Genomic DNA, 23,124 nt, shown 5'->3' on the forward strand with positions numbered 1-23,124 from the left:
CAATGATTCTCTCTCATTATTGATATTTTTATCCCTCTCTCCCTCTCTCTTCCTCTCTGAAATCAATAAAAATATATTTACAAAACTAAAAAATATATAAAATCTTTCAGTGGCCTCCCATGGAGCTTATTAGCAAAAATAAGCAGGCCAATCCGGTGGACCTCCTGCTTCTGACAGCTACAGGAGCAGTTCTCAGGGATGGGACTTTAGTGAGCTGTAGAGACACAGCTGGGTGTTCTCCTCTGCCCCTAAACCCACTCTGCCTCCTTGACCAGCAGCCCAAACCTGACCACTGTCCACACTCTGTGATGGTCACACTGACCACCCCAACATGTTGGAATGTCCTCTGTTGGTGACTGGAAGGCACTGAGTGGATGAATCTCATTCTGGGGGTGGGTCACTCAACATGTCGCCTTGCACCTGGCCAGCTATCCAGATGAGAGAGCTGGGCCTTGAAGGGACACGCTGGCTGAGATCTGGAGCAGAGAGAGAACCTGGCCTTGGGGGTCGCCTACCCCTGCTTAGATTGCCAAGCCTCAGATTGATCACTCTTCATCCAGAGAATGTCTCCAGCAGTGGGCTGCAAGTCACACCCATCACTCCAGCGGCCCATCCCAAGCAAACGGTGTGGCAGGGTGGAAGTATCTTAATAGTAGCTTCCATTTTATCTCTCACTCCTCAAAGCCTGAGATATTGACTATCTCGCCCTTTAGAGAAAAAGCTTGCCATCCCCTGAGCTTAGACACTAAGTGGGTGTCACTATCTTGAAGTCCTTGTACCCTTGCTCACATTGCAACAGGCATCTCAGGGCCTTTGCATGTACTGTTCCCTCTGCCTGAGATAGTCTTTCCCACATCTTCCTTGTTATCTATGTCTTGACTCAAGAACCCCCCTTTCACAGGAGACTTCCCTGATCCTCTGCATTAGGCAGGGGTTTCTGTATCTAATTTATATCTTTATTTAATCTGTATCATCTATCTATTTGTATATAGAAAGACAGAGAAACAGATGTTTATTTTAAGGAGTTGGCCCATGCAATTGTGTGGCTCAGCAAGTTTGAAATCTCCAGTGGGCTAGAGATTCAGTTGAGTTGATGCAGCCTTTTAGTCTGAAGGCTAGAATTTCTAGACTGCTGTCTTGAATCCCTTTTTCTTCAGGAAACTTGTTTTTTTTTCTCTTCATCCCTTCAGTAGATTGGATGAGACCCACCCACATTATCAAAGGTAAACTGCTTTTTCAAATATATATATTTTTATTTATTTCAGAGAGGAAGGGAGAAGGAGAAATAGAAACATCAAAGATGAGAATCACTGATCAGCTACTTCCCACACCACCCTACTGGGAATTGAGCTGCATGTGCCCTGACTGGAATCAAGCTGTGACTTCCTGGTTCAAAGGGCAATGCCCAAGCACTGAGCCACACTGGCTGGGCTAAGGTAAACTGCTTTTAAAGTCAACTGACAATAGATGTGAATCCCATTTTTAAAATACCTTCCTAGCTACATTTAGCTGGTGTTTCACCAAAGGGCTGGTCTCCATGGCCTGGCTAAGTTCACACAGGACATGAACCATCACTCATGTAAAGGACCTTTACTGGTGGCCCCATCACAGGCAGGCCTGCTCACGTTGCCCTGCTCTCCTTTCCTTGCTGTCTGAAATCAACCCTCTGCTGTCTTCAGAATGTTCACAGCCTAGAACCATAGGTGCTCAAGCAACACTCAACCCCAGGTGTTAAAGAAATGAGGACAGTGGACGCAGGGCAGGAGAAAGGGGAAACAGGCAAGAAAAGAAATGAGAAGATGGACATCGGGGGAGGGGGCAGCAGGCAGATGACAGCTGGGACACCTAGTGAGTGATGAGGGTCTTTGAGTCTCCCCTCCATGGAAGTCTCTGGCAAGTGGGGGTTGGAGGAAGCAGGGCTGGGCTGTGAATGTGTTCCCCCACAATCCTGGAACTGGGAGGTGGTTTCTAGGACCAGGGGCTCTAGGGCCAGGGGGCTGTGCTGGGGTGACTTCCAGGCTGTAGGGTTTTTTCCATGACGATCGGATCCAGAACCCTGCACTTGGGTCCCACCCTCAACAGTCTTCGAGGATCTAGAGACTAGGTGAGGCCTTTGGAGTCCCAGTTTCACTTTGCAACCAGTAGTTCCACTCAACCTGGTGGCTGTCATCCCCACCCGCCACCCCACTCACTTCTGGTGATGCTATGACCACAACAGCCCCAGCACTCTCTCCTCAACTGCTGACTCATGCCTTCCCCTCACTTGCTCCGGCTCCCCCAGCGGATATATCACCCTGCCTGCCCCTTACCGCCCCCTCCTGGGCACAGCCTCCCGACTGGGTCCTCCAGAAGCATAGAGGAGTCTGCTCAGGCCCATCTAGAAAGTGGTGACTGGGAGGGTGAGCCTAGAGAACAAAAGGGAATGCAGGTGAGAACGCCATTGGAGATAGTGAGCTGCGAATGAGGAGTATGAGAACAGGGGAGGCTGCAGGTGTGGATGCAGGTGAGAAAGGAGAGGAGACTGTAAGGTTATGATGCTGATGAGGACATAGGTAAAGATGCAGCAGAAGGTGCAGCTGAAAAGGCACGTAACTGAGTAGATAGAATGTAGGTAAGGATGCTGATAAGAAAACAGGAAGAGATCCAGATTAGGATTTAAAGATGCAGGTGAGGTACCCGATGAGGATGCAGGTGGAAAGACAGGTGAAAATATAAGTAAAGATACAGGTAAGTTTACGGACAGACATGTAGGTGGGGGGCCAGGTGAGGATGCAAAAATGCAGGTGGATGTAGTCAAGGATGCAGGGAAGAGAAGAGGTACAGATTCCAATGAGAATGTGGAAAAAATTTAGGATGCAGTAAGAAGGCAAGTAAGCAAGTAGGTGAGAACCCAGGTGAGGGGGAAAGGAGCTGCAGGTGAGGATGGTGAGGGCATCAGTGCACAGGAAAGAATGCAAGATTCTTGGGGATTTCAAGTAAGGATGGAGCTGAGATGCAGGTGAGGCAGCTAGGGACCATAACTGTTGCTTTCCCTCTGGCACAGACCTCCAGACTTTGGGAGATCACATGAAATACAACTTACGGATGAAAAAAAAAAAAGGTCACATGCTAACCTGACTAGTTCAGGGAAGACCTGCATGGCAGTTTTGCAAACTCAAAGACCTAACGTAGCCACAGAAGATGGTCTGAAATGAAACCTTTAACTAAAAGCAGTTGATAGTGAATAGTCATGTCCTAGGTCAGTATCTTCCCTGACAAAGGTCAATTTTTACCTTAAATGAGCTTATTGTCTTTTTACATCTACGATAATATATCGTTGGAATGTCAAAACAATTTCCCTTTCTCCCGGCCCCCTGAAAGCACAGGCACCACTCTGCGGAGACCAGAAATTCCCTCATTGTTACTGAGTTCATTGTTGACAGTTAATTATCTTGCACCGACTTAAGTAAAAGAAGTGTTTGTCTATCATTTTACTTTTTATCCAATCCCAGAGGTTCCCTGCTTTGCCTTCTCCCACCTCCCTAATCTATCACCCATGGATTTCATGTAACCCACTTATGTCTTCTCCTTCTGCTGTAAAGAATAAAACAAGGTGAAAAACGGCCATTCACTGGAGCATTATCCCAATACCCAGTACGATGAGATTCTGCTTCCCTGCAATTGTCAACAGTTCGGCTCAAATAAACTCACAAAATTTTTTTGCAGGTTTCAATGTTTTTATGTTAACAAATTGAAGCTTTATTGGGGGAGGGGCCCGATGAGGGCTCAGTTGGGACAACCAAAGACGACCATGTTCTCTGTGAAGCTGGCCAGGTCCCTGCACAGCTTCTTGTTCTCATCGTCTTGGCATTCGTCTGCTTCAGGCCACAGCTCTACCCAGGTGTCCTTCCCAATGATGTACTTAATGCTGGGGAGGAGGGACACATGGAAGGTCAGGAGGGGTCCTGGAAGGGTGGGTGGGGCGACTACACACAATGTGCAGGGTGGGCACTCACTTGGATTTCTCTCCCCACAGGTCCGAGGACAGGCCCCATATGAGGTAGTGTTTCCCCTCCTGCATCTGCAGGGCTGCTCTGCACTTGACGTGGCTGATGAACCTGCGCTCCTGTTCAGGCTGCACCTCGTCAGTGCCTGGAGGGGAGAGAAGGACGCTGAGCTGGGGTGGAGGAGGCAGGAGAAGGGAGGGGAAGGCAGCAAGACAGAAGGCAGCCCAGGGCTGACCTGATTTGATGATCTGCTTGATGACCATTATGTACTCGTCAAAATCATCTGACAGCTCCTTCCTGAGCAGGCTGGTCTTGTACACTGCGGGGGTAGGGGGGGGCAAAGGAGGGCCAGCATGGGTCATGGGCAGGCTGGACAGCGGGGCACCCTACCTGTAAGGGCACCTGGGCACATGGCTTCCCAAGCAGCCACATGCAGTCACACAGGGTCACACAACCACTATCTCACATAGTCACCCACAGCCATGTGCACAGTTACAGCCGCCCAAAACTCATCCCATTCACAAGGACAGTTACTCCTGTCCACTGTCACCCGCAACCACCATCTCTTACACACAGCCACATATGGTCACAGTCCCTCACAACACCATCTCACACATAGTCACCTACAGCCATGCACACAATTATAGCCACTCACAACTCATCATATACACAGGGACAGCTCTGCCTATCCACTGCCACCATCACACAATCATGGCTATTTACAAACACACTCTCAGAGACACACACAACGACATCTATTCACAACCACCTTTTTTCACACTCTTGTACATACCCAGCCCAGTCATAATCATGGTTCCCCAGCAATCATGGCCTCTAATAACACACACACTAGTCACCCACAACCATAGCCTGAAACACATGAACCTGTGGCCACTCACAGCCAGTCACACACCTGCCATCACATAGTCTCACCCACACAACCGCAGCCACACACACCATCACTCACACACAATCAACTTGCACATGCATCTCTGCACCCCCTCCTCACCATAGTCCACTCCTGGCTCACAGGCCTTGTCCAATCGGTCATCTGGGGTGACCTGGTCCTCTGAATGGTGCATGAAGCAGCTCTCTGCAGGGTGGGTGGGCAGGGGACATGATCTAAGCTCCAATTCTCACCCAGGGCCTGCCACCCATGGGTGTGGTCAGCCCCAGGCCCATCCCTCTTAGTGTCCCCTGAGTGTGGGCTTTGGGGCCCCTTGCATCACCATCATGGAAAGGGGTGGGTTGGGGGGACGGGGTATCAAGTGGGCGTGGCCTGCCACTTCCTGGCTCTTGTGCACCCACCCTCAGCACAGCGGCATATTTCATTGTGGCAGAGTTTGCTCAGCAGTCCTTCTTCCTTTTCTGGGTGGTAGAACTGGGTACAAGTCTCATCTGTGGGCAGAGGGAGTAGGAGGCGTCAGAGAGCTAAGGCCTCCACCCAAGACCATGCCTGTGGGGCTCAGTTTACCCAACTCCAGTCCCTCAGACCTGGAGATGCCAGGTCTGGAACCCTGGGACTCTCAGGTCCCCAATCACCAAGCCCTGGGACCCCATCTTATAGAACCTTGGGACCCTCAGATCCCAGGCCCGACTGAGGTTGGCTGCTCACCCAGGTTGTAATAGGAGTACACCTTGACTGCCCCTGGCTGGATAAGCCCCACATTAAAGTACTGGTGAACTTTGAAGGCTATACAGTCCTCTTGATTGTGTGAGATCTGGGAAAAGGAGGAGGTGAGTCAGTGGGGTGACATGGGAGGGAGTCCAGCATAAGGAGAAACGGGGGACCAAGGAGGGATCTGCGTGGAGAGGATGGCGGGGGGTGAGGAGTGGCAAAGATTAATGAGCAGGTCAAAAAATCTATTTTCTTTTTCTCCAAGGCTCATGGCTAGATTACACTTCTCAGCCTTGCTTTCCATTTGGTGTGACCATAAAATTGAATTCTGGCCATGGATTGCTATCTGTGCCCCTACAAACATCCCATGGTTATCAATACTGCACTGTGTATTTGAAAGCTGCTTAGATAGTAAATCTTTTTAAAAAAGATTTTTATTGATTTCAGAGAGGAAAGGAGAAGAAGAGAGAGATAGAAACATCATTGATGAGAGAGCATCACCGATTGGCTGCCTCCTGCACGCCCCACACTGGGGACAGAGCCCAAAATCTAGGCACGTGCCCCTGACTGGAATGAAACCTGGGACCCTTCAGTCTGCAGGCTGATGCTCTTTCTACTGAGCTAATCTGGCCAGGGCATAAGATAGTAAATCTTAAAAGTTATCACCACACACACACAGGTTATAATTGTGAGGTGGTACATGTGCTAACTAACCTTATTATGGTCATCATTTTCCAATATACATATATCCAATCATTGCATTGTATACCTTAAACTCACACAGTGTTATATGCCAATTATATCTCAATAAAGCTGGGAAAATAAATGAGAAAGAAAAAAAGGAAGGAAGGAAGGAACAGATTAGGCAGAGGACTCTAAGACCAATAGAGAAGGGGATGAGAACAAATATGTAATACCTTAATCAATAAAGAAATTTTAAAAAAGACCAATAGAGAAGGAAAAGGCCAGCCACATTTGGGTCAAGGTGTCAATGGAAGCCTCACCCCATCCAGGTAGATGATGAGGGTGTTCTTGTTGGAGAAGGCCTTGTTTTCCAACTCGAACTTCGAGATGTACCTGTCAGTGCCACTGGTCAGCTGGAGGAGGGAAGAGCTTGTGAAAATCCCTTCCTTCCCTCATCCCCTTCCAGACCCAGGCTCCTTCCCTCTAATCTTAGCCCCTGAGCCCAGGATTTTCACACCTGCTTGAGGTCAGCAGTGTCGGGAGCAAAGCCAGTCATCATGGATATATCCAGGATGGACATAGTGGCATCCTGGTCTCCCAGGTACCTGGATGGGGCAGGGAGAGAGGGTTTGAGTCCCAGGTGGGGTTAGCCCTAGGGGTCAGTGCCTGGACAAGGGGTCTGATCAGTGACAGAGGATTCTGGTTCCCACACAGCAGCATAGAGGATGTCAGATCTTACGAAACATCCCCCCAAGGGGAATAAAGGAAAGATGTGTAATGGTTAAGGCGACTAACTGCTCAGCCTCTGAAGCCCAACTACATGGGTTCTCATCCCAGCTCTATGTGACATTTGATGAGTCATCTCACCTCTTTGGGCCCAGTTCTTCTAGAAAATGAAGACAAGAGTATAGGCAGGTCTCACTTTGCATGATTCCATTACCACGGTCTAGTTCAATAACACCATTCCCTCAGCAACATGGTCTAATTCCAGTACCACAATATATTAATGGACAAATCTAGTTGCCAGCTCTTCAGACCACCCATCACTACGTAAACAAATGAGCATTACAATCAATGACCAATCACATCACTTCTTTCAAAGTCTGTCAATGATGGGTCACCGAGCACCTGTCATTCTAGCCAAGTCAGAGGTTATATTACTTCCTTCTCTCTCAGTAAAAAAAATCATGTGAGATTTTATCAAAACGGATCATTGAAAGGGAATCGCCAGCAAAGATGGAAGTGCAGGACAGCAATGAGAGTGGTAACACCGGGAGTGAAATTTCAGCAGCACCTAAATGGAGCCAGAGAAGAAACAGCAGATGGTGGGAATGTTGACCTGCTGCCCTTGGAGAGACTGCCATGGGGCCAGAGGCACTTAGTAAAGGCAAGGGCATCAACATAAATGAAGAAAGTGGTTGTGGCCAAAAATGATGTCCCAGAGGAAGTGACGCTGACAAAACACTTGACCATGAAGGAACCCTTAAATACCTGGTGACATCGAAAGCTCAGAGGATTACATGTGGGAAGTTGACCTAAACTTAGAAGGGAACATGACACTTCACAGCGTCATAGAACAGATGCTGGCTCCATATCGTAAGTGCTACGGAGAAGAAAGGAGGCACTGATCAAACCACAGGGCTTTGGATAAGTGCTTCACAAAAAGTCAAAACCAACTTCAATCTCAATGTTCTGACGTTTTAAATTACAGTGCACTAAACAAATACTCGTCTTACTACACTTTTCATTATTCTATACTTTTAAAGCTGTCAGTACAAGAGTTTTGGATGTTGTGATAAAAAGATAATGTAAGCCCGGCCGGTGTTACTCAGTGGTGGAGCTTCCATCTATGAACCAGGTCACAGTTTGATTCCCGGTCAGGGCACATGCCCTGGTTGAGGGCTCTATCCCCAGTAGAGGGTGTACAGGAGGCAGCCAATCAATGATTCTCATCATTGATGTTTCTATCTCTCTCCCCGTCTCCCTTCCTCTCTGGAAGAAATAAAAATTTAAAAATAATGATAATGTAAAATTCCTGTAACACTTGTTATCTCCCTCGTTGATTATCAACATCACTTTTCACAGTCTCAGCTTATGTGGTCACGGCTAGTCTCACACCACCATGCCATGCTGTCTACCTCCTCGAGGGCGCTCAGCACAGCACTACGTACACAACACATTCCCAGAGAGTAGTAGGTACCTCGGATGTTATTTATAGGAAGTCTTGCTAGAGAGAGGGATGAGCGAGATGAACCCCAGTGACCCATCTCTTACCTGGTACAGATGTTGAGTAACATGGTGCTCTTAGCTTCCTGAGGCTTCTTCGCTAGAAACATAGAAGACAGAAGGATGGAGGGCTAGGTCCTGATTCAGGAGTGGGACAGACACTAGAATGGCAGTGGGGAAGGGTGCCAGATAGGGTCTTTATTCCTTTTACCTTCAGGGGCTGGTTGCAGGGTAACACTGAGACTGAACTTATTGCAAGTGGTTCTGCCTTTGACCTTGGCGTGGTACGATGTCACCACCTGGAGAGATAGGAGGGGAGACTTGACTTGGGAAGGAGATAGTCCCAATGGGGCAGCGGGGCTGAGAGAAGGTAGTGAACAAAGCAGGTGTGGGCTCCGGTCCTTACCGACAAGGTGCCTTTTCCTTTCCCTTTAGCTGTTAATGTGAACTTCTCATTTTCCTTGGTCTGCAGGGAGTGGGGAGAGAAGAGAAGGTGTTGGGAGCCAAGCCTTTCCCCGGCTGCAATGGTCACCTTCCCTCCCTCCTGCCTCCTGCAGACTCTGACTGGCATGGAGGATGAGAGCGAGGAGGGTTTGGCCAAGCAGCTGTACCATTTCTGATCGCAGGAGGCTAGCAGATTCCCAGAGGATGCGGTGTGTGACTGCAGAGCTGCGGCTGGGCAGGTTAATGGACACATCCAGATTCAGATCCTCATGGTCAGGGACATCCTTCTGGTATTGGGCCAAGGCTTGGAACACCATGAAAGTGGCCTAGAACCCATGAGAGAAAAAGAGGGTGGTCTGAGAGACTGAGAAAGCAGTCAGAACGTGCTGGGGGATAAAAAGTTTCAGCTTCGAGAAGGGCCACTAAGACTGTGACCTAAAATGCACCAGCGGGGGTGCGGATAAGAATGGGGGTTTTTATATACTGAGGACATGTTCTAGAACTCTCTCAGTGAGAGAGGCTCAGTCTAGGGCTTGTTGACACTAAGACTGTGACCTAGAAGGGACTAGAGGGCTCAAGGGTAAGACTGGGAGTCATTAGACACTGAGGACATCTCCTAGAATTCTCTAAGGATCAGAGGCTTACACCAGAGTGTGGAGACACTAACATGTCTAGATACATGAGAAAATGCAGGTATAAGACTGAAGGTCTGATATGTCTAGCCCATGGACACTGGCAATAATGTCTTGAAGACCTGAGGGGAGGGGATGGAAGGAGCTGGAAGGAGTGAGGTGGGGTGGGGATGGAAGATATGTGTAATACCATCAACAATAAAAAATATATTTAAAAAAAAAATAAATACAATAAAAACATGCCAACAGCTGCCAAAAAAAAAAAAAAGAAGGTCTAGCAACACTGAGAATGTGGTCTAGACCCATCCAGAGAAGAGTCTAACACAGGGGTTTGGAGACACTGAGAAGGTATCTAGAACCCATTTGTGAGTAAATAATAAAATTGGAACCTGGGGATAACTGAGCATATAATCTAGAATCCAAAAGTGACACTGAGCCCAGGCCAGGTGGCTGAGTTGGTTGAATCATTGTCTCATGCATCAAAAGGTTGCAGGTTCCATCCCCAGTCAGGACACATATGGGAAGCAATCCATTGATGTTTCTCTCTCACATCAATGTGTTGTTTCTCTCTCTCTCTCTCTCTCTCTCTCTCTCTCTCTCTCTCTCTCTCCCCCCCCTTCCTCTCTCTCTAAATCAGTGGTTCTCAACCTTCCTAATGCCGCGACCCTTTAATACAGTTCCTCATGTTGTGGTGACCCCCCAACCATAAAATTATTTTCGTTGCTACTTCATAACTGTAATTTTGCTACTGTTATGAATCGTAATGTAAATATCTGTGTTTTCCGATGGTCTTAGGCTCTACAGCAGCGGTTCTCTGTAGAACCACTAGCAGGGTCGCCTAAGACCATCGGAAAACACAGATATTTACATTATGATTCATAACAGTAGCAAAATTACAGTTATGAAGTAGCAACGAAAATAATTTTATGGTTGGGGGTCACCACAACATGAGGAACTGTATTAAAGGGTCGCGGCATTAGGAAGGTTGAGAACCACTGCTCTAAATCAATAAACATCACTGGATGAAGATGTTTTAAAAAATCTGAGAATGCCACCAGAGAGAAAGGGGATCAAACTGAAGCCTGAGGTTGCTAGACTTGAGTTTGCTGAAACCATGGTCTAGAACAGGGGTGGGCAAACTTTTGACTCGAGGGCCACAATGGGTTCTTAAACTGGACCGGAGGGCCGGAACAAAAGCATGGATGGAGTGTTTGTGTGAACTAATATAAATTCAAAGTAAAGGAGTGGAGGGGAGAGCAAGAGAACCGGATAGAACAGCCGGATCCGGCCCGCGGGCCGTAGTTTGCCCATGGCTGGTCTAGAATCCAGCAGGGAGAGATGCAGGTTTTGATAATTCTCTAGAAATCTGAGAACATTGTCTAGAACCCACAGTAAGACAAGGTAACACTGGGAGCCTCGTGGAACTGAGTGCATGGTCTAAAACCTGCCAGAGGGAGAGATGGACTTGATGATTCCCTATAATAATTGAGAATTGGTCTAGAACCCACCAGTGGAACAGAAAAAGATGGGAGGCCTGGTGGAACTGGAAACATGGTCTAGAACCCATCAGAGAGAGGCTCACCCCTGAATCTGGGCCTTGAGAACATGATCTGGACACCAGGAGGGAAAGGGAGTCTCAAAACGCAGCTTGAGGCACCCAGAATTTAGTCTAGAATCCATAGACAGATTTGCAACAAAAACCTGATTTCTCAACTTCATTCCAATCAACTGTTTCTCTTGGTCTCAGCATCTTACCTGGGAGGCCAGTCAGGCCAGAGGAGGTAAGGATGCATTTGCCTGGGGGATGTGGGACCACTTGCCTGGGTGGACCCATAGCCTCCATCGTAGTATCTCTGCTCGTTGAGCCAGCGCACGACAGGAGGTACAGAGTCAAAGTCTTTGAGTAGCAGCAGAGCCAACAGGGCATAGGATGTGGCCTCCACACTGTAGAGTCGTTGGCCAGGCTCCTCCCAGCGGTTCTTATCTACAAGAGAGAACACCAGCCCCCATGCTCACTGCTCTGTCCAGCCTGGAGGTAGTTTAGAGAAAGCTCAGAAAAAAGGCTTGTACTAGACCTCTTGGTGCTCAGGTGTCCTGGCCCACATTTGTGGCTTTAAGTCTGCTGGTTCCTGCCTTACTCTCTTCCCTCTTCCATTTGAATTCTGAACTGCAGCCCCTCTGACCTATCGGAGCTGATTCCCTAAGTTTGCCATGCTCATTCTTACTTCTGAGCCTTTGCATATTCTGTTCTCCCGTCTTGGAGCACCTTTTCCTCCACCTACCCCTGGTTATTCTTATCCACCTGCACAATTCAGCTTCAATGGCACCCAAGACAAAGTGAAACCCTTCCTTCTGTCTCTTAAAGCATCCTGTGCTTCTCCTGTCCCAGCACTATGACGCTCTACAGAAATCTATTAACTCATTTCTTTCCTCAACTGGAACGTGAAGCCATGATGGCAGGAGCTGTGCCATATTCACTGTGATGTCCCAAATGCCTAAGAAAGTACTCATGACAACTGAAAAAAAGAGTTAGAGTAAGACATGAACAGATGGAAGAACATACCGTGTTCATGGATTGGTAGAATCAACATCATCAAAATGTCCATACTACCCAAAGCAATCTATAAATTCAATGCACTTCCCATTAAAATACCAACGACATATTTCACAGACCTAGAACGAACTTTCCAAAAATTTATCAGTAATAAAAAAAGACCCTGAATAGCTGCAGCAATCCTGAGAAAGAAGAACAAAGTAGGTGGGATTTCAATACCAGATATCAAGCTGTATTACAAAGCCACTGTTCTTAAAACAGCCTGGTACTGGCACAAGAACAGACATATAGATCAATGGAATAGAATAGAGAAACCAGAAATTGACCCAAATTACTATGCTCAATTAATATTTGATAAAGGAGGCACAAACATACAATGGAGTCAAGACAGTCTCTTCAACAAATGGTGTTGGGAAAATTGGACAGATACATGCAAAAAAATGAAGCTAGATCACCAACTTACACCATACACAAAAATAAACTCAAAATGGATAAAGGATTTAAACATAAGACGGGAAACCATAAAAATACTAGAGGAATCCACAGGCAGAAAAATCTCAGACATATGCCGAAGGAACTTCTTCACTGATACTGCCCCTAGGGCAACGGAAACTAAAGAGAAAATAAACAAATGGGACTACATGAAAATAAAAAGCTTTTGCACAGCAAAGGAAACCATCAATAAAACAACAAGAAAGCCCACTGCATGGGAGAACATATTTGCCAATGATATCAACGATAAGCGTTTAATCTCCAACATTTACAGGGAACTTATGCAGCTTAACAAAAAGAAGATAAACAACCCAATCAAAAAATGGGCAACTGATCTAAATAGACACTTTTCGAAAGAAGACAGAAGGAAAGCCAAGAGACATATGAAAACCTGCTCAAAGTCACTAATCATCAGAGAGATGCAAATCAAAACAACAATGCGGTACCATCTCACACCTGTCAGAATGGCTATTATCAACAAATAAACAAATGACAAGTGCTGGTGAGGATGTGGAGAAAAAGGAACTCTCTTGCACTGCTGGTGGGAATGCAAACTGGTGCAGCCACTGTGGAGAACAGTATGGAGTTTTCTCAAAAAACTAAAAATGGAACTCCCATTTAACCCAGTGATCCCACTTCTAGGCATATATCCCAAGAAACTAGAAACACGAATCAGAAAGGATATATGCACCCCTATGTTCATAGCAGCACAATTCACCATAGCTAAGATTTGGAAACAGCCTAAATGTCCATCAGCAGATGAGTGGATTAAAAAACTGTGGTATATCTACACAATGGAATACTACACTGCGGTAAAAAATGAGTTCCTACCATTTGCAACAACATGGATGGAGATGGAGAGTATTATGTTAAGTGAAATAAGCCAGGCAGAGAAAGATAAATATCACATGATCTCACTCATTTGTGGGATAGAATGAACGGCATAGACTGATGAACAAGAACAGATCCAGAGACTGAGAAACGTCGAATAGCCCGTCATACCTCAGGGAAGGTAGGGGAGGGTGGGGGTAAGGTGGAGAGATCAACCAAGGGACTTGTGTGCATACATATGAACCTAATCAATGGACACAGACAACAAGGGGGTGGGGCATAAGTGGGGGCTGGAGGGTTATGGGGGAATAAGAACACATATGTAAAAAATAACAATTTAAAAAATTATAAAAAATAAAATAAAATAAAAATAAAATATTAAATCTAATCCATACTAGTGGTCACCATAACCTTAAGAGAAATTGTTTCATGTGACAAAGATTTTTAAATGAAACTCTCTGTAGCCCGAAAATTATTTTGGAAGGAAACAAAGAGAAGTTTCCTTCAAAAGTCATAAGGATTGTAATTGAAAGTCAATATATTTGGCCTCTTGAACTAAAGTAAGTAATTTGTGTTTTTGCCTCCCTGACAAAGTTTATATAAAGTTACAAAAAGAAATTGACAGCCAGTTTGAAATTGAATTGCCATGGCTTAAAGCAAAGAATATCCTTACATGACTTTATTCTACAATGTCATTATAATTTTAGATATTTTACAACAGCATATTGTACAATTATCCCAAACAAACTTACAAACTAATTCTTTGAATGTTTGGCAGCAATTTTTAAAAAAAAGACATGAAAGGATTTAATCCCTTTCAGAAGGAATTAAGGCACTGGGAAGGCACTTGAGCATTCTATATTGGCCCCTCTTGCCTTTTGTGCCAAGAGGGACCCTCTTCTCACAATCCAATTGCCCTCAGCTGTTGCCTGAGCTTTCTGTTCATGCTGAGCCTGAAGCCTCGTGGTGGCTGGTACCATGGATCTGTCTCTCGCCCAATCGTGTGAGCTGGGCCCTCCCTGGAGAAGAAACCTGAGTTCCCTGAGATATGTGATCAGTGCTGGGGCCCCACCAGCAGGCCAGGGGATCCCAAGGCTGGTGCTGGGCATGGAGGCCACGGGGGCATAGGCTACCAAGGAGACAGAACTGAACCTCACATCACCCTACTTGGCCCTGGAGGATGACTGGTTAGCCAGAGACGGGTAAGATTCCTCAGGGAAGGAACAACCTAAGATAGGCACAGTCGCAGAGGGGCCATCAGGAGAGAACTTGGGGGTCAACAGAGGTGGGGCACAGACCCTCACCGCCCCAACCTTGCAGGGGCCTGAACCCTCTACCCCTTCTGAGGGAGGTCTCCTGCCCCCATGGCTGCTTTGCTTCCCATGCCCAGCTCAGATCGGGACACAGGTGACAGACAGTGAGTTGGCCCAGCTCAGATTGGGACCCAGGTAACAGACAGAGACTTGGCCGACAGCAGCTACCCTATATCTAAATCCAACCTAGCACCAGGAATGCTCAGGGCCTACTCAAGAATGCAAATAATCCTTTCCACTAATATTTACGGGGTAAACTAAGATTGTTGGTAGAGTATTAAATTTGACAGTAAAATAATAATCAAGTTTCCAGATTACTTTAAATAGGCTAATTGAAATAAGTGAATATTCAAGAAAATTTAATTGTACTGGACAAAAAGCTGTTCCTAAAGTGGTAACTAAAATTTCTATTGGTAGTTTATCTCATGGTAAAATTCCTAAACATGCAATGAAACTAAAGCAGTCATATTTTTGTGCAAAAAATTAAAAGTTATCAAGACTGCATTATAAAATTTACAAAAGCCTCCATTAATCAAAAAAAGGGGGGAGAGTAGGGTAATATCATGTAAGGAAAAATATCCTATAAGTAAATTACATCTAGAAAATTTTTACTTTACAAAATTAATTTTCATTTGTAATGCTAACAGCAAGACACCCATGAAAAACACACATGATGTCTAAATAAGACAAAGGAAAATCGTTTGGGCAAAAATAAAAAAGATCCCAAATCAATTACATAGAAAAGATTCCTTTATTAACTTTTGGTTGAGAATATGTTTGTATATTTTCAGAAAACAACTCCAAGACCATGTGGATTCCTGCAACAGAGAGGAATTGACGGGTCTGCTCCAACCACTAAGACAAGAGGAGAAACAGTCCAGAGATGGAAGACGCTGACGACGCCTTGCCACGATAGCAGTCAGCAGCTGTGCGTCGCAGCAGGTTGCCTAGGACCAAACCAGAGAGGGTCGGACCTGCGTTGCCACCATGTGCCCACCATCCAGATATCATTGCTGACGTGTACACATAAAGAACTGTTTGACATTGAAACGGGGACTCAGAACTGTTGGACATTGAAATTGGGACTCAAACATTTTTTGTTATTATATGTTTATTTCTAGTCTGCAGAGGCAAGATTTTTTAGAGGAAAGAAATGGGGGAAAAATAGATACAGAGGCAAAGAAGCATTGAACAGACTGTAAAACTACAGCGGGAAGGCAGGGGAGGTTGGTGTGGGTGCTGTAAGAGATCAACCGAAGACTTGTAAGCATGCATATAAGCATAACCAATGGATACAAGACACTGGGGGCGGGGCAGGTAAAGGCATGTACTGGGGGGTAGGGGAGGCCGGGGGGGGGAAGGTCAATGGGGAAAAAAAAAAAAGGAGACATATGTACTACTATTTGTAATACTTCAAACAAAACAAAACAAAACAAAACAAAAAAAAAGAAGAAAGTACTCATGACAGAGACTGTCACCAAGAACCATTCCCTCCTCTTCCTGGGCACAGAGTTGGACTACATCTCCCAGAGGCCTTTGTAGGTAGGTCTAAGCCACATAACTGAGCTCTGGCTGATGGAAGGTGCAGAGCAATTGGCAGGGCCCCTTCCATGGCTGGTCTACCTCCCTTGCACAGTCTTCCTGACTGTTTCCCCTTCTGCTTTAATAGAAGGGATTCCAAGGCCCTGAGGTGGCAGAGCCATGAGAAGATAGAGCCTGGATCCCTGCATCACTGTATAGAGGAGAGCTGTCCACCAACGTGGGACACCCACACTGCGCTGCTTCTTACACAGCAAGACACCAGCTTCTCTGTGTTCAACTACTTCAGTACACACTCAGATATGTTACAGAGGTGAGCATAAACCTGATAAGGTGTCATCACTTGAACCAGTGATTAAGTGCTCACGATATGCTACTTATTGTGCTAAAATTCCTATGTCATTATCTTATCTAATCCTAATAACCCTTGAAATAATGGTAATGTTATTAATAACACTAAAGGCAATAACAACATTAGTGACAGATCTTTTACTATGTGCTAGACCTTCTTCTATCCACATCACTCTTTTAATCTTCGCACCAATGTTGTGTTGTCGGTATCGTTTTATACACAATGTCCAAGAGGTTAAGTGGATTGCATAAGATCACACAGTGAGAATGTGGCTGAGGATGATTTGATTTTGAACTTAAATCTGTCTGATGTCAGAGCCCATGTCCTTGCTCCTGTGTCATATCAAGTACTCAAAAATACTGGTTGAATCATGCAATGGACCTTTCTTGTCATTTACAATGAGGACTTTTCACACCCAGACCCAGTCATCCCAGCTCAGTTTGGAGCCATGCAGCCCAGCTTAAGATGGCCACCCTCACCCCCCAGCCACCTATCTCTCCTTAGCCTGCCAGGCTGCCTCTCACCTGTGGCTGCTTTCAGAAATGTGTCGAGGAGAGGGCCCTCCAGCTTGCCCAACTGGGCCAGGGCATAGCCAGCAATGGCCACAGCATATGGTCTCTTCAAGTTCCTATAGTGTGCTTGAAGGAAGTCTCCGGCCTTATTGATGCTGCCCCCAAGGCTCTATGAGAAAAAGATTGGGTACTCTGGTCAGGTGGGCGCTGCTGCCCCATAGAGCTGGCAGGGATCACATAATCACCACTTCCTGGGCACAATGTTTCTGGCCTTGGTACATATTTGTCTTGGATCTGTTTATTTTTAAGGGTTCCCCAGACAGTTTAGCCACTGTGCACTGCTCTGTTACTGAGTACCTATTATGTTCCTGGTGCAGTCTGTATACCAATGGTGTGCTAGTAAATATTTCATAACCAGTTGTCTTGTCAGTGCAGGAGGTCAGGGTTAGGGAAGCTGGTTTATTGATTGCCAATGACTGTGGTGTAAATACCTCCGCCATGGCCAATTTCAAGCTACCAGTGTGACATACCTTAACACAGAGAGGGAAAGAGATGCCCCAAATAGGCACCAGGGTTAGCACACCACTAGGTCCACCTATTATCTAATCATCATCATCACTGTAGCTAACACTTACTATGTGCCAGTCACATACCCACTCATTTCATCTCAAAATCCTATGAGGTAGGTTTTATTTTCATCATCATCCCTACTGCACAGAGTAGAATACTGAGACCCATGAGATGAGGTGCAGAGGCAGATATGCTCTGTAGAGTTTGCTGGTTTTTATAGTGTAAATACAACCATGGCTGATTTCAACCTACCAGCATGGAGTCACTGACTGTAAAATTGGGAAGAGATTATGTAGTATGTCCACCATATAGGTACGACAGACACAACCTCAAGAGCATGGATAATGATAAAAGGTAGTAAAATAATTAAGAAGTGATGAGTTTTTAGTGTTTACTACCCATGTTGTTGTTTTTTTTCTTAATTGATTTGCCTCAACCTGTGTTTTTACATAATGTAACTCACACGTGTGTTACATCTAGAACTCAGAGAGTCCTAAAAAATACAAAGATTATTACACCCATTTAACAGATGCACACACTGAGGCCCAGTAATGGGAAGTGCCTGAGAGTAATGATCTAAATTTAGATCTGTCTGACCCCACTCCCCTAGAGCTGTCTCTTTTCTATCATAATTTCTTTCAAATCTGCAAGGATTAAACCAAGGTTCCTAATAGCCTTTCTCTCCTCCCTCTCTTTTCTGGGGTCCTGAAGAGGGAGAAGCAGCTGGTGAAGTTGGGATCCTGGAGTCCCCCGTTGGAAAGCTAAAAGTCAAACAACCAACTCTCAGAACCACAGGACAAAGCAGATGCCGTGATTATAGAACCTCCACGATGGCTGTGCCTGCGTGGGGGGTGGGTGGGGGAGGGGGAGGGCACACTTACGTTGACCTGTCCCTCGCAAATATCCTTAGCCTCCTGCAGCGCAATGAGAATGAAGGCTGTTAGGGACACATCTTTCTCCTCAGCATCATTCAAGCCACCCTAGGATGTGGAGCAGGAAGTAAGGATGGGGTCACCCGTGCGTCCCTCATGCCAACACCCCTCTCCCCGCCCCCCTCGCCGCCTGTAGGATCAGCGGGGCAGGGCAGGGCAGCGGTGGGTCTCTCCCTAGTGTCTCACAGAAGGGCCATACTCTAGTAGTCATTCATTCACTCACTCATTCTGTAAATGTTGCTGGTGTTGTGGGTAAGATGGCTCCAGCCCTCATGGAGCTCCCCGTCTCACAGGGAGACAGGAATGAGCCAACCAGCTCATCAACACATATATCGTTACAAACTGATGAGTGCTGTGCAGTGAGAATGGATAGCGGGGGTGTGTCTTGGTCAGGGCAGTTGGAAAGCTGTCCCCGAGGGATGACAGGTGGAGCCACAATCTGAAGAGTGAGTAGGACTCAACCATCAAAGAGGGCAGTGGTAACATGCCAGGCAGTGGGAACAGCATGTGCAAAGGCCCTGTGCCCGGGAGCAAGGCGCCAGGCAGTATAGATGGAGTGTGGAGAGGGAAGGCTCTGAGGCTGGAAGCCCAAAAGGTCAGGCTGAGACCATGGTTTGCCTACGTGAGCACACGTCAACATTACCTGGAGTCAGGGGCTTATTAAAACCCCAATTCCTAGGCCCCACCCCCAAAGTTTCTGATTTGTGCATCTGGGATCCAGCCCAAGAATATTCATTTCTAACCAACTTGCAGCTGATGCTGATGCTGTTGGCCTGGAGACCAGAGTTTGAGAACCACATTCTAAGGACTTCTCAGGTGTTGTTGTTGTTTTTTATTTATTATTTTTTTTTTCCCCCCAAAGCAATGCGGGGCTAGGGAACTTCCATTTTGCACTGGACTCTGAGGTCTCTGGTTTTTGCAAAGTAGAAGTGACCATCGTGCCTCCTTTATTTCTCTGTCCATCCCACGCTGGGAATTGGGCAAATGGCAGATGGAGCCTGTCTCCTGTCCATGCTGGGGCACTCAGGCACTCCTCTCCCCCAGCCTGCCCTGAATCCCGGCCTCCTACAGTCATTGCTGGTTGTGCTACGGGGGAATCCTCCTGGAAGACTCCATCAGGCCTCTGCTTCTCCAGGATCAGCCACTTGACAGCCCCACAGATGACTTCGGATTCGATGGCAATGAGGTTGGTGGCCAGAGAGAAGACCTTGACTACGTAGGCTGTCAGCCTGGGGGTGGGCACAGAGCATAAGCCAATTGGCTCTGGGATCCAGAGACTGCCATCCCAGCCAAACAAGGAGCAGAGAGGGGCAGGCCTTCTCAGGTGTGCCCAGTTTCCTGTGCCAGGTCTCAGGACCCAACGTTGCATGTAGGCAGTGCTTAGTGGCAGTAGGTCACTCAGCTAGTGGGCACCTGGACTCTGAAGGTGGAGGGGTCCAGAGGCACAAGGCTGTGTTGGGGAGGCCAGCCTAGGTCACCCCAGGCCAGGGTCCAGGGCCTGCTCAGGGGTGCAGGGCCAAGGATGGGCAGGCTCACCAGGTACTTGACTTCCGGTGCTGGTAGGCTGCAAAGGCCTTGTTGGGTTGTCTGTAGGTCAGTTGGGTCGTGTACCCTGCAAGGAAGACAGAAGTGTCGCTGGAGGAGCGAGGGCTGAGTGGAGGCAGTGGCTGGTGTGGGTATGCCGGGAAGGAGAGAGGCTTAGAGAGGGAACAAGGATTCTGTGAAGGGGGAAGGTAAGGTTCAGAGAGGAAAGAGGGGGCTCAGGACTAGGAGGAATGTCTGGAGGGGAGGGGAGCTTATAGGGTGGAAGGATTTTGAAAGGGTGCAGGGATCAGAGTGAGGAGGAGTATGGGCTTCTCAGAGGAGAGGGGGTTCAGAGAGAGAAGGTTCTCAAGGGAGTTCAGTGGGGGGAGGGAACTCTGAGGGACCAGGGTCTCAAAGAGGGGATAGCAGGAGGTCTCAGGGAAGAGGCGGGGCCTCAAGAAGTGGTGAGGCCTTAAGAGGGGGTGGGGCCTCAAGAGCGGGTAGAGGCTCAGAGGAGGAAAGAGCTCAGAGAGGGGCCTCAGAGTGGGGGCATCCAATAGGGGAAGGGGACATACCCTTCTTGATGAGTTCCAGGGCCTCCTGCCGCTTGTCAAGGCCAAGCTTGCCCCACTGCTCCGTGTGGTCCAGGTAGTGCACCGCGATGACCGTGGGCGTCATGCGGAACATGTTCTGCTCTCCACAGCCCCCGGGTGTCACAATGAGGTGCTTCAGGCGCTGCCCATCGATGGCATCCTCTGCCATCTGGGCCACTGGGGTCCCTGTAGCCAAGAGGAAGGATGGCGTTCAGGCAACAAGACCCACTGTGGGGTGAAGAGGGCTGGGGCTTCCCCAGACTTCCCAGGCTCCTACCAGCCAGGGCCAAAGAGTCAGGGACAGCTGGCAGCTGGAGGCCTGTGACTGAAGGGGACCAGGGGGGTTGTCCCCGGGTCCTCATGCTCTACCAGTGGTAACATAATTCCAGGATCAATGGTCATGAATACGTCTATCATGCTTAATGCCATTTGCCAAGCTCTCTTCTAAGAGAACACTATATAGTATTTCATTTAATTTTCCCAACGACCCTTCAAAACAGGTACCACTATTTGTCTTCATCACAGATCAGGAAACCAAGAGTCTCTATCTCACACCTAAGATCTCAGAGCTTGCAAGGTGCTTTGCTAGCTCCTTCCTGTGCCTTCTAGCCCCAGTCCTCTATCCTGGGCAATTTGTTCCAGAATTTCTGTTGTTGAACTCTACCACTTCTCATTTAAGCTTCTTTACCAGCAGAAGCTAAGTACTGCCTGGAGCCTTCTGCAAACACACCAAGGAGAGGCAGTTCTAGCACACGAGAAGGAGAGAGGCGCCATGGTTCAATATTCCCGGAAGTTGATGGAACCGGGAGCCCTCTTCGGGGGTCATGGCTCCCACACCTTCCTGGGCCCCATGGGGTTGGACCAAGGGCATCTCACCCTGCAGGAGGATTTTGGTTTCCGACTCTGTGTCAGGGACTTGGTCACTGAGGTCTGCAGCCTCGACCTCCACTCGCTGCACACCATCTGTGGTGGAATGGGAGACACTCTTAGCACCAGCCTCCTTTCACCAGACCCTGCACACCACCCAGGCCTCACCCCCACTCCTGCGCTGACTCACTCTGGCCCAGGTGCTGTGGATCCAGTGTCTCAATGGCCACAGTTTTGTTCATTCTGATTCCTTCAGGCTGGACAGTTTTGAGGGAAGGGGGAGTTGGGTGAATAAAAGGACAGACAGAGTCACAGCTGGTCAGCAGGGCACTGTTCTGGGAATTACTGTAGCCTAGATGGCATCTGCCAGTCCTAGCTGTGTGACTGGGAGCCAGTTACTTAACCTCTCTGTGTCTCAGCTTCCTTCCTTATTGGGAGGAGGCAATATAAGCATCTACTTAATACTATTGTATGATATAATAATAAAATTATAAATAAATAATAATAAAACAAGGAAGCCTTTAAAATCTTCCTATGTGCCTAGAAGCTTTCTTTATTCAGGTTAACTCATTTAATCTTTATAATAAGTTACCACTATTATCATTCCCATTTCAAAGATGGGGAAACTGGCCCTGATCAGTATGGTTCAGCCGGTTGGGCATTGTCCCATACACAGAAAGGTTACTGGTTTGATTCCATGCCAGGGCACATGCCCAGGTTTTGGGCTTGATCCCCAGTAGAGGCATGCAGGAGGCAGCCGATGGATGTATCACTCTCACATTAATGTTTCTCTCTCTCTCTTACTCTCCTTTTCTCTCTCTCTCTCAAAATCAATAAAAAGTCTTAAAAACAACAACAACACATAAATTGGGGAAATTGGAGAACAGAGAGCGGAAGTAACTTGGCCAGAGCCACACAGCTAGTAGAATAGAACTGGAATATGAGCCTGGTAGTCAGGCTCTAGAGCAGCCGTGGGCAAACTACGGCCCGCGGGCCGGATCCGGCTGTTCTATCCGGTTCTCTTGCTCTCCCCTCCGCTCCTTTACTTTGAATTTATATTAGTTCACACAAACACTCCATCCATGCTTTTGTTCTGGCCCTCCGGTCCAGTTTAAGAACCCATTGTGGCCTTCAAGTCAAAAAGTTTGCCCACCCCTGCTAGAGTCTGTTTTCAACCCAGTGCCTCTCAATGGGTTAATAAAAATAAAATAGAAATTTAAAAATTAAATTAAACTAAAAAATAAAATGTAATAATTAATTTAAAATAAGTGAAATAAAATAAATACAAAAAAGTAAACACATCAAATTAAAATTTTAATTAATTAATTAATACTTGTTTTAATTCTTCCCTGTGAATGTTTTTATTGATTTTTAGAGAGAGAGGAAAGGAGAGAAAGAGAGATATTGATGTGAGAGAGAAACTTTGGTTGCCTCCGGTATGTACCCTGACTGGGG

General features: G+C 46.9%; 1 protein-coding gene across 1 annotated transcript in view; it reads right to left on the reverse strand.

Annotated features, from left to right (window-relative positions):
- Window positions 1-3,700: 3,700 nt before the first annotated feature.
- LOC308251570 (complement C3-like) overlaps window positions 3,701-23,124 on the reverse strand; it is a 70,683-nt gene continuing 51,259 nt past the window's right edge. The window contains exons 22-41 of the mRNA XM_080675226.1: window positions 21,860-21,926; window positions 21,679-21,765; window positions 20,785-20,988; window positions 20,222-20,297; window positions 19,755-19,914; window positions 18,635-18,733; window positions 17,196-17,352; window positions 11,411-11,574; window positions 9,126-9,284; window positions 8,921-8,980; window positions 8,726-8,813; window positions 8,563-8,614; window positions 6,806-6,893; window positions 6,609-6,701; window positions 5,602-5,707; window positions 5,295-5,384; window positions 4,996-5,079; window positions 4,222-4,305; window positions 3,996-4,131; window positions 3,701-3,907 (exon numbers count right to left, since the gene is read on the reverse strand). Of these exons, the coding sequence (XP_080531352.1) occupies window positions 3,766-3,907; window positions 3,996-4,131; window positions 4,222-4,305; window positions 4,996-5,079; window positions 5,295-5,384; window positions 5,602-5,707; window positions 6,609-6,701; window positions 6,806-6,893; window positions 8,563-8,614; window positions 8,726-8,813; window positions 8,921-8,980; window positions 9,126-9,284; window positions 11,411-11,574; window positions 17,196-17,352; window positions 18,635-18,733; window positions 19,755-19,914; window positions 20,222-20,297; window positions 20,785-20,988; window positions 21,679-21,765; window positions 21,860-21,926 (2,196 nt within the window). The 3' untranslated portion in view covers window positions 3,701-3,765. The remainder of the gene's footprint in view (window positions 3,908-3,995; window positions 4,132-4,221; window positions 4,306-4,995; window positions 5,080-5,294; window positions 5,385-5,601; window positions 5,708-6,608; window positions 6,702-6,805; window positions 6,894-8,562; window positions 8,615-8,725; window positions 8,814-8,920; window positions 8,981-9,125; window positions 9,285-11,410; window positions 11,575-17,195; window positions 17,353-18,634; window positions 18,734-19,754; window positions 19,915-20,221; window positions 20,298-20,784; window positions 20,989-21,678; window positions 21,766-21,859; window positions 21,927-23,124) is intronic.

Source organism: Plecotus auritus (assembly GCF_963455305.1).
Source record: "Plecotus auritus genome assembly, chromosome: 6".
Lineage (NCBI taxonomy): Eukaryota > Metazoa > Chordata > Mammalia > Chiroptera > Vespertilionidae > Plecotus > Plecotus auritus.